The sequence below is a fragment of the Lacerta agilis genome, chromosome 9 (assembly GCF_009819535.1).
Source record: "Lacerta agilis isolate rLacAgi1 chromosome 9, rLacAgi1.pri, whole genome shotgun sequence".
Lineage (NCBI taxonomy): Eukaryota > Metazoa > Chordata > Lepidosauria > Squamata > Lacertidae > Lacerta > Lacerta agilis.
The window spans coordinates 22,305,484-22,321,877 of record NC_046320.1 but is presented as its reverse complement, the minus strand read 5'-3'; the positions used below and the strand labels follow the sequence as shown (position 1 = coordinate 22,321,877).

The 16,394-nt window shown below is 40.7% G+C and overlaps 1 protein-coding gene across 1 annotated transcript in view; it reads right to left on the bottom strand.

Moving 5' to 3' along the window:
- Nucleotides 1-12,926: 12,926 nt before the first annotated feature.
- USP46 (ubiquitin specific peptidase 46) overlaps nt 12,927-16,394 on the bottom strand; it is a 28,911-nt gene continuing 25,443 nt past the window's right edge. The window contains exons 7-9 of the mRNA XM_033160004.1: nt 15,963-16,160; nt 14,501-14,579; nt 12,927-13,226 (exon numbers count right to left, since the gene is read on the bottom strand). Of these exons, the coding sequence (XP_033015895.1) occupies nt 13,125-13,226; nt 14,501-14,579; nt 15,963-16,160 (379 nt within the window). The 3' untranslated portion in view covers nt 12,927-13,124. The remainder of the gene's footprint in view (nt 13,227-14,500; nt 14,580-15,962; nt 16,161-16,394) is intronic.

Genomic DNA, 16,394 nt, shown 5'->3' with positions numbered 1-16,394 from the left:
GCTAGGTGGGAAATTTGTGCACTGGAAGAGGGCCTTGCCTTCTTTACTAAGCATACTAGGGTGGCTGGAGGTAGGAGATGAGACTTTGCTCACAGGAGTTTCTCCAGTGCACCCAATGCAGCTGGATGGACATCAGGTGCCCTGGAGACTATATATCCCAAGGCTCCTGGCGCAGGATACATTGGTCTATATGGGCTTGCTTCTAGCTTTAAAAAAGCCCTGATGATGATGATAAATAACTTCTACAACCTAACATGTTACATTACAAACTATCCATTGCATACTACCTCTCAGCTTTATGGTTTTTTATGACAGCCTGAACAGATGCTTTTAATTTATTTATTTTTAATTAGAGGAAAGTAGCATACCGGTAGAACACTACAGAACATGAGGTATGGCTCTGTGAAGGCTGCACATTTGAATAAGAAGGACCTTGCAGCCTAGGATTTAAGAAGCCCTACAACAGAGTTCCCTGAAGTAGTCTTCCTGGCGCCTTCTTGTACCATGCCTGCCTCTTTGGGTTTTGTTTTTTTATGTAGGCCTATTAATTTCACAACCACTGAGTGCCTGCTTAAAGTATTTACAAAAAAATTATTGGGTATTTCTAAGGTAGACATCTTATATAATTAGACTTAAAGTAAATCTACTACACTTTGTTTATACTGTTGACCACAGGTTCTCTGGAAGGTTTAGAATTTCCTGTTGAGCAGTGAGAGCTTGTCAGGCAGCAGGGATGCAAAACAAACGGGAACCAGCCGGCTCTGAAAGAGGTTCTATTTTTTGCCCTTATTAAGCTAAACACATGTGGTACAGAGTGGCAGAATTGCTAAAATACTCCCTTTGCTTTGTTTTGGCAACCATTGTATCATCAGTAGAGGCACATGAAAAATGTAATCTGTTGCTGAATTTGTTGGCGAGGCTCATACCAATGCTATCATTTTCACACCGAGAGTCGGAAATGTCTTTCTCTAGTATAATGGCAACAAATTCAAGCTTTTTTTGGGGGGGGGGGAATGCAGGTACGTACATTCCTTGAATAAACACATATCTTTTTCACCTCATTTTTGGGAGGGTTGATTTTTATGATATGGTACTTTTGTAGCAGTTGTGAACAAAAGGGAGGCACAAAAGGGAGATCTGCGGGTATAGGGTGGTGTACAGCTTTAATAAATAAAAATTAAATAAATAAATTCCTGTACCCTCCTGCCTAATTCCCACTGCCCAACATGTACATATACATGAATGAACCACCAAGTCCTCAGGCCACTGTCAATATCCATTTCATCTTGGAAGTGAACCTTCTTTCTTGGTAACGCTAGCCTGCTATGCAACGCTAATGCCCTCAGATCCTGTCAGCAGGCTTCCCATAGGCATCTGGTTGGGCACCACAAGAATCAGCCTTTTTCGGCCTGATCCAACAGGGCTCTTCTCAGGGGCGTACCCAGGATCAAAACTAGGGCGGGGAGGGCCCAAGCCATGGTCGTTCAGGTTCAAAAACAAAAACAGCTTCAAAAAACAGAAAAACTCCCCCCCCCAAACAGAAAGCCCCAAATGGCTGAAAAACTCAGTTTCCCAGGATCCTCAGTCCTCGCAAAGGAACTACTCACCATGCAAGGGAACTCAGTTTGACAAGCTCCCTTGCAACGATGAATCCCGGTAACGATGAATTCACCCCCTGACACTGCACAAGTCTCAGCCTGCATCCCCATTTGACCAAGCAGGGTGCAGGCTAGGATCCGGTCTCTGATAGGCACGCCAGCTCTTTGTTGACATGAGGGAGGGGGAAACAGCCGGCGCAACACACACACACACACACACACACACACACACAGTGGCCAACTGTGCCTCGGGCAAGAGCGGAAGAGCTCAATTGTTATTGAGATTTTGGGAGGGGGAGAAAGACCAGTCTTGACCTTTTTTTTCCTTTTAGGCTGCCGATAACCATTTATTTTTATTTTTTGCTTCGGGGGGGGGGCAGCTGCCCCCTGCCCCCCCCCGGGTACGCCCATAAGTTATCTACTTATGAAAAAGCAGGAAGACAGCGTATACTGAAAAATATACCTGGTTACTCAGTCTAGAGGGTGTTCTCTTAGACAAAGACAGGCTGGGTTTTGTTTTTTAAATCTTCTGTCTAAATAAAATAGTTTTGACTAATAAGCTACAACCTCTGCAAATGAGCAGAACCAAGCCACAAGTTTGAAATATCCTTTGATTATTTGCTTTGCGTGCTGACCCCCCAAGGACCGATAATCCACAGGGCAGTTGGAGCAATTCCACCAGGGTCTGTGCCTGCAAGGGGTCACGGTGTGTGAATTTTCTTTCTACCTTTTTTTTTTTAAAAAGTCAGCCTCTAACTCTTCCAAAGGGGAATTATGAATCAAAATATTGAACCTTGCCGGAGATAAGATTTTCCTGAAGTGGGTGAAACAGGTTTCATATTGCTCTGGAGCAGAGCTGACCCCTGATAAGATGGGGTGAAGTACCCTCCTCAGGTGGTGGAAGTGCAAGAGGCGGCAGCCGGACTGGTGACTGGGAGTGGCTGCCGAGTCCTATACCTGAAGGAGCGTCTCTACCCCCATGATTCAGCCTGAACACTGAGGTCCCGCTCCGAGGGCCTTCTGGCGGTTCCCTCACTGCGAGAAGCAAAGTTACAGGGAACCAGGCAGAGGGCCTTCTTGGTAGTGGCGCTTGCCCTGTGGAACACCATCCCATCAGATGTCAAGGAAATCAACAACTCTCTGACTTTTAGAAGACATCTGAAGGCAGCCCTGTTTAGGGAAGTTTTTAATGTTTGAAGTTTTATTCTGTTTTTAATGTTCTGTTGGTAGCCACCCGGAGTGGCTGGGGAAACCCAGCCAGATGGGCGGGGTATAAAAAATAAAATTATTATTATCTGCACTTCCACCACTTGGAATGTCCCTCTCTCACCAGCAAGAGGGAGGCATTCCAGTGTGTGGCAGAGAAATCTAAAGGGCTCTTCCCCTTTCATTCTCATTGCCTATGAAATAATTCTCTCCCCCTTTGGAGAGAACCTCTTGAGAGTTTGTGTGAGGTGTGGTTGTGGTCAAAGGTAGGCCCATCTACCTTTTGTGGGTTTTTTGGAGGGTGTTTAGGGACTAAATACAGCAATGCAGTTAGGGCAGGGGGCAGATTTTGTTGCAACTGGAGAGGAGGCTATTTTACTCCCTGGTTGTTTTGCTGAGCTAAGCCATGGTTTGAACCTGGGCACATGCTTTAATGCTCTCCTAACAAACTACCAGCCATTACCAAGGTTTGTCCTATAGTTTACAGCTCGTGGTTTATATGGGAGAGCTAAACCAAGAGCCCAGATTTGGATGACATGGTAAATCAAACCTTGTGCTGTGGTTTTGTTTTTTTAAGATATGCACCTAAGAAATTCTAAGTATGTCCCTGAAGTGTAAAGTGAAAATGTAAGAAAATAAGTTTTCAAACATGGCGCTCTTGTGATCTGATTTGGCAGCAGCTTCCCATTGACTGTGAATTCAGTGGCACACTTGGGTTTGCTGTGCATAATGTGTTAAATGTTTCCAGAGAGTTTCTTATGGTTGCATGTCAGGTTTAATCATACCCCAAAAAAAGAAACAAGAAAATGGATAAAGGAAGAGAATTATATAAAAGTCTGAGGATTAGGACAAAAATGTTTGTTTGGGAATAGGAAAAGAGGGGAAATGTGCAGCAACAGATATAGAGAAGATACAGAGCAAGAATGAACGGTGGTTTTGCCAGAAATATCTGAGATATGCTCCAGGTGGAGAAGATAGTAATAACAGATTATTCCCTAGCGGGAGCAGAGCAATAAAGTCTATAAAGCCTGATGTTAGTAGAACTACAAGCCTCCCACAGAGATGTCCAAACATAGGCGTTTGAAGAATGAGCAGAACTGAAATTCTGACAAATGCTATAGCAACTGTCACCAAGGATACTGTCAGGAACTTTCTTATCCTGAAGACTCATGAGCTGTGGCATGTGTTAACAAAATTGGGAATAACTTTTTAAAAGCCAAAACAAGTGCCACTTCACGATACCTCTGGAATGCGTGTGTCTCAAAATGGAAATAAGTCGCCTTTAGTAAAGCTAAAAGGCAGTGCTTTGGAAAAGATGGGAGCATGATAATATGGCTTTAGGATGTTTTTGTGAATGAAGGGAAACTTGAAAGGAGCCGGGGTTGAACTGGTTCTATCAATAAAGCCAACACAACATAATGAGTTATAGAATTGATTGAAATGTAAGATATGAGTTGAATAGAAACAAACATATGTTTAAAACAAAATGGCCAAGCACCATCTCTAAGCCCACTGTTGGCTTAAATGTGGCACATATTTTATTATTATTATTTTGTTAAATACACCTCACTCTTCCTTCAAAGAGATGAAGGTTCAGGCACTGTGCGACCAACAGTAGTCACAGCAATTTTAGATCTACAGCAAATGCTTAAGTGAGAAGGAGAATTTCAGTTTGTGTATAAGTGAACCTTTACATTATTTTATTTGTCAAACTTGTTCACATGTTCCCTCAGCAATTGTCTGGCTAATCAACTGCCTCGTTTTTCTGTTGTGTAAAAAAACTTTAAAATGTTCCCTCAGCGGTTGCAAGCCTTCTGATACTTTTGTATCCTACCCATCACAAAGGCAGCTTTTCACAAACACATCCCTCCTCAAAAGTGTGTTGCTGAAGACACTCAACAGTTGACTGAGGTCTACTCTCCACAGCAAGAGTGACATTGTTATCCACATTAGCACTCAAGCAGAGAGCGCCAGATGGATGGCTTCCTATATTATCTATTGCAGGGGATTATTTGCTTAACTCTCGTGCTGATTTTCTTGTATTCTTGCAGGACTGACTATTGGGAGACTTGTGTTCCCCTGTTTAGAGTGCTGCACTTGGTTCGCACCATCACCTGCAAAATGTAGATTCCACCACACCACACTGAACCCAAGCGCGCATGTACATACACACACACACACACACACACACACACACGTCACAGGTAACTTTTGCATGGCTGGTAAAATATAACCTATGCAGAAAGAACCTGTTTCCCCATGTAGATTGCAGCTGTTCTGCTATTTGCTGAGTTGCTCTTGAACCTTAGAGAGAAGAACATAACACTCTTTACCTCCATTCTGGTAAACTAAACCATTCCTAAGCACTGCAGACGTCCAGTCAGTTATGCTTAAGAGCCCCATCGATAACAACAGAGAGGCCTGGTTAACAGTAGCGAAGGAACCTTGGCTACACAGCTTGAGCCTAAGGAGGAAAGAGATTATCCATAATTAATGATGGGTGATTCTGCCAATTTCAATTTCTCTGTGTTTCTCGTTTTCCCAGTATTAAGTTGATTTTTTTCACATTCTCACAACTGATTATTTTTTTTAAGGTATTCGTGAAAATTCATCAGGATTTTGGTATGGATTTATCCTAACATATACCTCCTTGAATGCAATTTTCCTAATACACACTCTTTTTTGCAAAGCAATCTCCCCTAATGTAACACATTTTAATTTGTTAATTTCACTACTATATGCATTTTTCTGCACACATTATTTGGTTGGAGAACTGCATCACAAAATTCACAGTTCAAAGCATGATTGAGTTTCAGTCTGCATATTGTTTCAGAAAGTGTGAATTAGCTGGGTTCACCTTTAAATCCTAACTGAATCAAATCAAGGAATCAGATACATTAGTAAAAAAAAAAACCAAAAAAAAAACAACCCCAGCATTTTGAATGTGTTCTAAGCATGCAACACCAGAGGGCATTGTAGAACAAAAAAAAACTTATTTGCAATTTTCCATAGCATTTTTCTTCTTTTGTTATGATTTAATTTCTTACTTTTTATAGTATTTTTCCCCTGTGTGTAGATCAACCCAATATCTCTTGCCCATAAACATACAGTCATAGAAAGATGGGAAACATCAACAAAGACCAAAATGGATGGTACATTAAGTGTGTGTGTGTGTGTGTGTGTGTGTGTGTGTGTGTGTGTGTGTGTCTAAGCTGATAAGGCTCAGGATTCATCCTCCCCCCTCTCTTGTCACAGTCCTGACAAAAATTGCCTCCCCCCCCCCCCCGGGCTGCTAATTCATCCTTCAAGGGAGCTGCCTATTGACATTTTGTCTCTCATTTTGCTGCTGATGGAGTAACAAGTATATGTTAAATTGTGACAACGGCTTCCTATTTGGTGTGCTCTGCTGCTACTAGATTTGCTAATCATTTCAGATGAACAGATTACAAGGCAGTTTTCCACTTTCTCTTTTCCTGCTATTGCTAGAACATCTTGCAAAAGGCCTTTTTAACCAATTTGGTTGACATGATGAGAAGGCTGGCTTCAAATTGCCAGTTTCCATTATGTTCAAATTTGGTTTCTTACTGATGGATATCCCTTCTGGCAAGGTCAGACAATGTGCATTTAAAATAGGCTGCTATGGAATTTTTTGTGAGAACATTGCTAGTGAAACGCTTGAAAGTGCTGTGTATAAAAATTGATTCAGATATTCAACTGGCAAAATATTCCCGTTCTTTTCCAGACGTGAAACAAAAGAACACGAGGACAGGAATGGAATGTCATCGGCCTTAATTTTCCACGCTCTTATTTGAACATATGAATAGAAGACTCTTAGGCTCTGCTCCAACTATCTCTTGTGGACTCCAGTGCATACAACACACACAAAAACAGCACCCTCGCCTGCTAGGGCTTCCATATTCACTTCAATGGAGGGGGAAATGCAGAATGCAGAAAAGCACGTGCACACATTTCACATGCACAGGCGTTCCACATGCTACAGTTCACAGAGCATATGGGACTCTAGGTTGCAGTACAAGTGCTCATTTTATTTGCAAATGTCAACATTAAAAGCATTGGGCATAAGCTTATTCTTCTGGCCAGCCCTGGATTTTCATAATAGGCTGGTGTACAAAGCCTTAGTCAGAGTTCTTCAATACTATTCAACAGCAGTAGCAACAAATACTGCTGGCTTTCAAATTCCATCCACTATTACGTGCTTCCAAGCTTGGGAGCAAACAGGGTGGTAGTGGAGGTAGCTCCTTAATGAATTTCAGAAATATTCAGATATTCCTTAGCCTGTTTAATTTGTGTGGGAGTCTGTGCCCCTTTGTTATAGGTCACAGCTCTGAATAGAGAGACATCTTCAGGCTCTATGGAAACATATTTTGATTTGCCCTCTGTGCAGAGCTTGGAAAGTTCATTTAAAATAGGAACTACATCTCATTCAAGCTCAACATGTCCACAAAGGAACTACCGTAATTCCAGATCATGTCCACCATAGGAGCCAACTTCTAGAGTCTGAGGTCCCTATGGCCCCCCCTAAAATATTTGAGGGGGTTGGGGGCCCAAATGTTGATGGGCATTGCCATTCAAATGCGTGCTACGTCTTGTGATTATGTGGGGGAGGGCTTACCTGCCTCCCCCCCATATTCTGTTGAAGTTGTCACCTCAATATCCACCCCTTTGCAAAATGAACTAGTTCAGTTTACAGTATGTTCAATTCACAGTTCACTTCAAGTTCACCTGAATGATTCTTGGCAAAGTCTTTTCAGCTTTCAGAATGTTACAAACTGCGGTGCTGAAGCACAAATTATAGCTAAGATGACTAAGAAAACATCAACACACACAGAGAGAGAGAAATATGTGGCTTGTTTAATGTACTTTCCCCAACGATTATTTTCTTTAAGCTTAAAGGATCTAAAGAACAAAATAAGAGAATGCACTTGAAGTTGAACTAGAAATCGTAACCAAGTGCTGCTGCCAAATTAATGTAATTCACATTCACCCAGTAATTACTTTCAGGTGTAGTTCAGAGATAGCCCCAAAGAGCAATAGAGAAACAAAACAAAACAAAAAAAGGGGGGGGATGTGAGGGTCAACTCCAAATTATGGAAAAATCTGCAGAGCAGAAAATAAATGCATATACTGCCCACCTAAAGTGGGAGTGGGGGTGGGGTGGAAACTGGCCTCCTGAAGATAAACAAGACACATGTCTGACAGATATCCACAGATCCATTGCTAGCCAGGTTCTTAGTAAAACATGCCCTTGCACATGTGTAAATTACTCTGCTTTGGGATGAGAGACACGCTCACAGCTCCAGCAGTCAACCATTGATATGTACAGATGAAGCAGAGTGAATGTTGTTTCACAGCAGGGCGTGAAGATGTGTTTTGCACAAACTGTGAAGGAGTGGGAGAAATGGTACTGACTTCTCAGCAAATGTGCATTTACTCAACCTTTGTTCCGCTGAAAACAGTGGGACTTATTTCTGAATTTTTGTTTAAAAAAAACTGGAAAAGGGAAACCTAGCATAGTAATTTTACCATTAAAAAAAACCCCAGTATAATTGTCTGTATTTATTATCCAACTCAAATCATGAGATACAGCAAGGAAAAACATGTTGAACTGTATATTTTAATATTTAAATATTATTTCCATCTTCTGGCTTTATTACCTGCCACAAAAAGAATATTGTAGTTAATGTAAAACACAGATATAGCCTAACCCCTAGGTTGGTTTAAAAAAAATTCACCAGTAATGCAAAAATTCTGTCCATACAAATATCAGCTCCAAACATTCCAGTTATACATTAATGCTAGCTTCTTTTTATTTCTTTTTTTAAAAAAGAGGTTTAACATATATCCTTAAAATGTTTGGCAGCAACCTTTGCAATGTACAAAACATCTGTATTACACTGATTAACACTGAACTAGAAAGTGCATTTATTCACCACAACCAGAGCAGCCTAGCTTGTCAGAAAAGTGATGGTCCCACCTCGAGAGAAATGCTGTGCAATATAGCAAAGCAAGTAAAGGATTTCATTCACAAAAGGATCATATCCTAACCCCATGGGAGTCAATAGGACAGCTGTCTTTTGATGTAAATGGGCTTTAATGGAAAGAGCCCCATTGATTCCAGTTATTGATGAGACAAGCTAACATAGTTCCAGTCCCAACATAAGGAATAGTTTCTATATTCTGTATTCTGAGGCAAGATCTACATGCTGTGGGCTGCTGTACACATGCCTGCTAATCACTTGATCAAATGCCTCACAGATGTGAATGTGCTAACACAGATCAAACGCCAGAGACACAACTTTCACACCATTGCCTAAAGTGCAATGCTTCTCAGATGATGTCCAGCTAGGTGAATGAAGTATGATAAGCCTTGGGCTCACACACTCCTCCTGCTTTGCTTCTTTTGTGGCCATAATATTAGTTTTAAACAATCCACAGTCCCCCATTATGTAGAAACTTGGGGAACTGTGATTTGTTTAAACTCCAATAAGTTCCAAAAACAAAATGAAAGCTAGGAGGAAACTGTGGTTTCTAATCCTGGCTTATTTCCTAACTGTAGTTTAAACAAACCATAGTTTCTGCATAATGGGAATCTGTGTTTTGTTTTAAAACAGGAGTAGACGTGTCCACAATCTCCTACTTGGAACAACAAAAGACGAGGGTTTCCCATTACATCTGAAACAGGTCTGAGCTGGTCGACATATCAAGCTGTCAGAAATAAACCACTGAGGAATCAAGTAATGCATGTGTGTGCGCAGTGACAAAGATGACAGGCACAATTTGAGAAGGTCTTCTTGATATAAACCCAACACTTCCATCCTTTGCTTCAGCAAGTAGCCTAGTCAGGAACCTGCAGACTAACATATTTGTTCACAGTAACTCAATAGCATCAGTTATTCCATTTAAATAACCCCCAACCATTCTGCATATAGGGACCTTTGATGTATTTATATCGTGTTCTTGCACTGAACACAAAGGTGTACATTTTGCCTTCCTGAAATACTGAGCTAGCTCTAGATAATTAATATTACTGGTATTATTGGATCAATGGCTTTTCAATGTTTAGCAGAACATAAATACCTATAGGTACAAATACATTGAATCATGGGAGAATCTCGTATATTTTATATATATATATATATATATATATATATATATATATATATATATATATGAATTCAACAAATCCATGAGGCCTAGGTGAATCGAAGGACATTAGCTATAATTAACTATTTTTTAGAATATATTACTGAGTATCAGATATTGGGGACAGGCAAGCAAGAGCTACTGCCTTTGTAAGCTAGCCAGGGACATTTGGTTGGCTACTGTTTGAAACTGATTGACCTTTGGTCTGATCAGGAATGATTCTTCTTATGCTATATTCAGGACTATGTATATTTTTATACATTTGACGGCACTGTGCAAGGGTGGGATTTGGCATCTTGTTGAGAAGTCAGAATTCTTCAATGTGTGTGTGTAATTTCTAGTCTTTGTTACCACTGACATGTTTGGAAAAGATGTGGGGAATGCCTGCTAAAATTTAATATGTCGAAATTGGGTCTGAGCAGGACTTCAAGTGGTCAGGAATACACACAGGCTTTATTAATCTATGTATAGGTGTCTATCTATGTACACAGAGTATCCACAGCCCTGTTGAACAAATGGAAGATTCATGCAAGCAAGACTCTTTCTCTACTCTGCAAAGATAAAACAATTTATGGCACTTTAAAGAATATCCAATTATGCTCATGTAAGGTGCTACAGAGTAGTTCTAAATGCACTGTTTCCTGTCCCAAATGCACAGTAAACAGTGTTCTCACTAATATTGTAAGATCACCATAATGTAACAAAATAACACATGCGCACAAGAAAGATTTTCATTCCCAGATGGAAAACCAAGATGCAATTTCCAACAGTGTTGAATTATGGCAAAATAAGAAGCACAGCAGTAAAACTGTAATTAGATCTCTATTCAGAAAGTACTAAAAGGGGCTCTTTCCTAAGAAATACATGCATATTTTTAAAAAATAGGAAAAAAATGATGTATATCTCTTCTGGAATTTTCTCACTTGAAGTCGTACTCAGATCTGCACAAATCCAGCGTATATGTCAGCATGAAGTAGCTTTTGCACAATTCATTTATTGTATTCCTATTCGTTTCTTGTACTGTAAACGTGAATATCTTGCAGGATATTTATTTGCCTTTTATTTTGATTGAAGACCATGCACTGCACCTTACAAGTGTCAAGACAATCCAACTCTGCAATTTTAGATCCATTAATTCAGCAAAGTAGAGATTATTCCCATTCCTCTTCTGATATTTGCATTTAAACATGACTTGCCGCAATAATATTTTTAAACAGCTATTGAATAGCTAAGAGTGCATTTATCATAACTAACAGGGAACACCTCAAAACATTCATATAGTCTTAAAACACAAATTCATGCTAGTAAATGCTCATGGCTGTTGATGCTGTTAATTCCTGCAGGGCCAAATGCTCTTCATTATTACACTACAAGCAAAATGCCTGCAAATATGATGAGCGAAAGAGCCGAATATATTTGTATATTGCAGGTTCTACTGGTGGCATGGCATGCAGAGACACGAATTTCCTCAAATGGGAATCTCACTCAGTACAACTTTGGCAACCCAGTGTTTGGGCCAAAGAGCATGTTTGGCCACCACTGCATATCCTTGAGATGGGAGCAAAATCTGCCCTTCACCCCCGGGAAACTTTCTCTTGGATCAGCAGCTCTGTACTTTACCCAACAGCTTTCCCAATTTGGGCCAGTTTTCTTTGTACTTAATGGGAGTAGCTGAAATTGGACCGGATCCTATTTACTTTAGGTTTCCGGCCTTTGTCACACTAGAGCGTGACAAACAGATGGAACCTAAAAACTGGTTTTTATTACATATGGCTACAAATGCAGTACATCCTTGTGCAATGCCATGTAATTTGGCTCTCGGTGCAATCTGCCCAAGTCCAGAGCTCTGCGTTATATGATGGATATTCACTTGAATCTAGGTATTCTGATCTGCATGTAGGATCTCTTTTATGTGCCCATGATGCGTCCCCAAACACCAAGAAGAATGAGAAACTCCTCTTTGCACGGAGCTCTGCACCAAAATCCTATGGAGCTTTGGATCATGGTCGCTATTGCTTAATTGGATTGTACAACCAATACTTGCTTGCATGCATGATACTCATATAGACATGTGCAAACTCAGGTAAGCAAGGACATTTTGTGGTATTTCTTTGGGATAAAAGGATACTCTCACTCATCACACAGTGAAAGTAACATGGAAGAACAACTTCCCCCCACCTTTTCTTTTCAGTGCAAAATCTCCTAAAGCCTTTTACAGTGTGGGAATCCAAAGGAGCAGTTTGGCTGATCTGTGCTGTCACATGATAAACAGGAAGACTGGCGAAATTTGGTTCAAACGGGGCTGAGCGACGTTGAGTTTTGTGGTTGCCAATTTGATACTGTTCAATGACCCAAAGCTTGAGGGGGATCAGGAGACAATATTTTTCTAGTTGAAGAGTACCATGTGACACAATCCACAATCCAACCAGACTGAGGATCCATGAATATGAGTTACATTTCAGTAGGTATCTAAAGCAGCAGTTTCCCAAACGTTCCAAATTAAGGGAACACTTTTCACATTGATTGCTCTGCCTAGGAACCCTTGTGCATTTTCCAGAGTTCTTGCAAAGGAGTAGGGCATTCTAGACTGCACATTTCATTTGGAGTGTTGACTAGGTTTCCTGGGGCTCACTACTGTCCTGTGTGAACGGTGAGAGTGCCTCCTAGGACACAGCCCAGTGCTCCCCACAGCTGCCCTTTACAGGTGAAGGTTGGTAGCTGCAGGCAAGCTGCCATTAAGGGATGGGAGTCTACCATTACTGTTGCATCTTCTCACTGAGGAACCCCTGATAGGCATCTCAGGAATCCCAAGGTTCCTCAAAACATGGTCTGTAACCACTAGCCTAAAGGAATGGTTCTTTAGAAACAGAGAACAAATGGTCCTTAGTGGTGATGCAAACATCTACGCCACGGTTATACCTCAGTTCAGCAGGATTCAGCAAACGAACACGAGCTGTATAAATTTGTTCTTGCAGTAGTTAATGAGAATCAGACTAAAGAAAAAAGATCTTCCAGTCAAAGATGGAGAGTCTTAGTTCACAATTTCGGCATGAGCTTATCACTGTCATACTGTATTGGATGAGTCTACACGGAAGTCAGTTAACAGTGTTGGTCAGTTTCTCCTCTCGGGGTGGCAAAAGTCAGTGTCTTCCCAAGTCACTCTCTCGACTGATAAAATAAAATATATCCAGATTCTGAATTTTTAGATATATCAGAGGTCAGGCCATAAAATTCTTCAATAGCCTGTGCATCGATTTTCTGCAAAGGTAAAACAATCAAAATGTTAACGGAGAAAAATTAAGGAAATGGATGTAACAATATCCTGTTCGTGGTTGGAGTGACTTGCAGTACAAACTTTTCGGGGGGGGGGGGGCATGCTTATTTTGCAATGTCCAATTGAGAAAGAACATCAATTAACTTTATTCCATCCAAGTCCCCTCTATTTTCATATAAAGACATTTTGTTCAACTTATTACTGACTACAATTTCTTTGGTGAGCAAGTGCCTCTAATCCTTTCACCAAGGTAGGCTATGTGATACAACTGAGTATGCAAACATAAACCAACCAAGTCCAGATAGCTAAAGGCCTGGGTAATCCTAGCTGACTTCAGGTTACAGCAACTTGGTTCAAATATGTTTTGCATTCTGTCGCATCAGGGCTCTTCTGTATTAACCATCATTTTTATTTTTCAAATCTATGATGTGCCCTTTACTCCCAAGTTTGTGGGAGATTTTATTTATTTATTCAAAAATATTTATAGACCAACCCCTCCATATAAAATATTAGGCTTGTGTACAGCAAAATACGCAGGTGCAACAAAACATAAAATACCATAAACACAATATAAATATAAAATAATCATACAAATGACTGGCTCATCTTGAAAAAGTTTAAACAACTGAATAGGCCTGCTGGCATGAAAGGGCCTTCAAGAAATATCAGGGGGCAGGGTGGGGAAGAATCATTGTTTGCGATGATGTTCCGTTTATGAAGCAGGTAACTGGTTATTATTCTACTTGTACAGGTAATTTTTTTTCTTCATTTTATCTTGGGCTAATTATGCTATATGCAACTAAAATTAGCTTCTGGGGGGTCAGGAGAACCCCCCAGAACGGTGTGTGGAGGGAGGACTGGGGGGATCATTCAATCTGGCAAGCAAAAAAGCTTGTGCCAATGGAACAAATGCCAAGGTGCTACATTGAATTCCTTCCCCAGTATATAAGAGGAAAGGGTTCTATCTCAGGGCTGCTGTACTCGTTTTCTATTGGTGGAGACTTTTTTAAAAAGTAGGGAGAAAATTAAAAATGGAATCTTCTATCTACACCTGGAGGGGATTCCATTAATTCTGCTATCTTGCTCTGTTGCATATGCAGATTAGGCTCCAACGAATACCTGAGGGTAATTAAAAATTAGGATCCTTGCATAAGTCCCATTGGTTTTTATGTTTTCCAGTATTGGGGGCTTGCTATTATATGGGGGGGGAGACTAACCTTCAAGCTATAAGCCACATCCCAGGAACAAGTATACTGACCTCTACAATGTCATCATCAAACAATAGCCAAAAGCCATGACTTTTCACAATGGTAATATAATGTCCACGATTAGGTCCACTAAAAGAAAAGAAACACCATTAAAAAAAAAAAGAATAAGGACACAACTGAGTCAACCTACTAGACATAAAAGTTGCATTCCCTGCAATTATAATTCTGCCCTCCAGGGTATTGTCTATATAAGATGTTAAGACTTGAACAGGCAAATTCCACCTTCTCCCACATCCACATTATGACTTTCAATCAAGGTAGCTCATATGTGCTTGTTAGGCCATTTGGGTTTTAACAACAACAACAACAACAACAACAACAATATTTTAATTAACAAGCTTATATACACCTGCATACCAAAGGGCAGATGCAGTAGATTAGATGAAATTAAAAATTCCCTTTAAACTTATTTGCATTAAAAATAGCACTCCCTCAGTTAAAATCTATGTTCCAGAGTTTAAAATCAGTACTCATTCATTGACCATCACTGTCATAGAATCATAGTTGGAAGAGACCACAAGGGCCATCCAGTCCAAAACCCTGCCAAGCAGGAAACACCATCAAAGCATTCCTGACAGATGGCTGTCAAGCCTCTGCTTAAAGACCTCCAAAGAAGGAGACTCCACCACACTCCTTGGCAGCAAATTCCACTGCTGAAAAGCTCTCACTGTCAGGAAGTTCTTCCTAATGTTTAGGTGGAATCTTCTTTCTTGTAGTTTGAATCCATTGCTCCGTGTCCACTTCTCTGGAGCAGCAGAAAACAACCTTTCTCCCTCCTCTATATGACATCCTTTGATATATTTGAACATGGCTATCATATCACCCCTTAACCTTCTCTTCTCCAGGCTAAACATACCCAGCTCCCTAAGCCGTTCCTCATAAGGCACCATTTCCAGGCCTTTGACCATTTTGGTTGCCCTCCTCTGGACACGTTCCAGCTTGTCAGTATCCTTCTTGAACTGTGGTGCCCAGAACTGGACACAGTATTCCAGGTGAGGTCTGACCAGAGTGGAATACAGTGGTACTATTACTTCCCTTGTCACTGCAGCCTGTCTTATTCTCGTTGCCATAAAACAGAATTTCGAGACAGGCCTGGTGATATTCAGATCTTTGTCAGCAAGGAGGTATTTAACATAGGTTTCCTCTGAGTGGCTGGGTAGTTTCCTTAGTAACAGCTGAATTGGCTCTCTTCGGATATCAGGATACAGCGGGCCATATAGAAGAACGTGCCAAATGGACTGAATCCCATCAGAATTAAATGGACACCATCTCTGTTCCCCTGGGATGTCATGATATGTGCCCTCTAATAATGCTGAAGGGAGAACATTAAAGCAGGCTCTAGAAAATGCCCAGCGGTGTTCAGAATTGTCCGGCGCACTTAAATCATTTGCTGGATAGGATCTTTGGGGTCCGCCTAAGAGTTTATAAATGAAGGAGAATGCCGCTGCTTACCTGCCGCAATGAACTACTACAGCTACCAAGTCGTACATGCGGTCCAAGTTGATAGCATCCCCGGATGTGTTGAAGAGACGCAGCTCAAGAGGAAATACCACGCGGTAAGAGAGCTTCGTATACCGATGCAACTGCTCCATGTATTTAAATCTCTTCAGGTGCAATGCAAGGATCATTGGCAGCTTCTTAACCCTCATCCTATGAAGTCAAAATAATATCACTGAATAAGAACAGAACCTGTGCAGGGTTGTTGTTTTGTTTTTCCTTCCAAAGGAGAAAAAGCAACCAGCAATTATTTGTTATAAAAGCTATTTTTTAAAACAAACAGCAACAGTGTAATACTTTAAATACGCAGCAAAAGGAGTCCATGATAGCCATAATAAAAATGTAGAATTAATAAATGCCCATTCTGTTTATAAACAGGCCCCTATT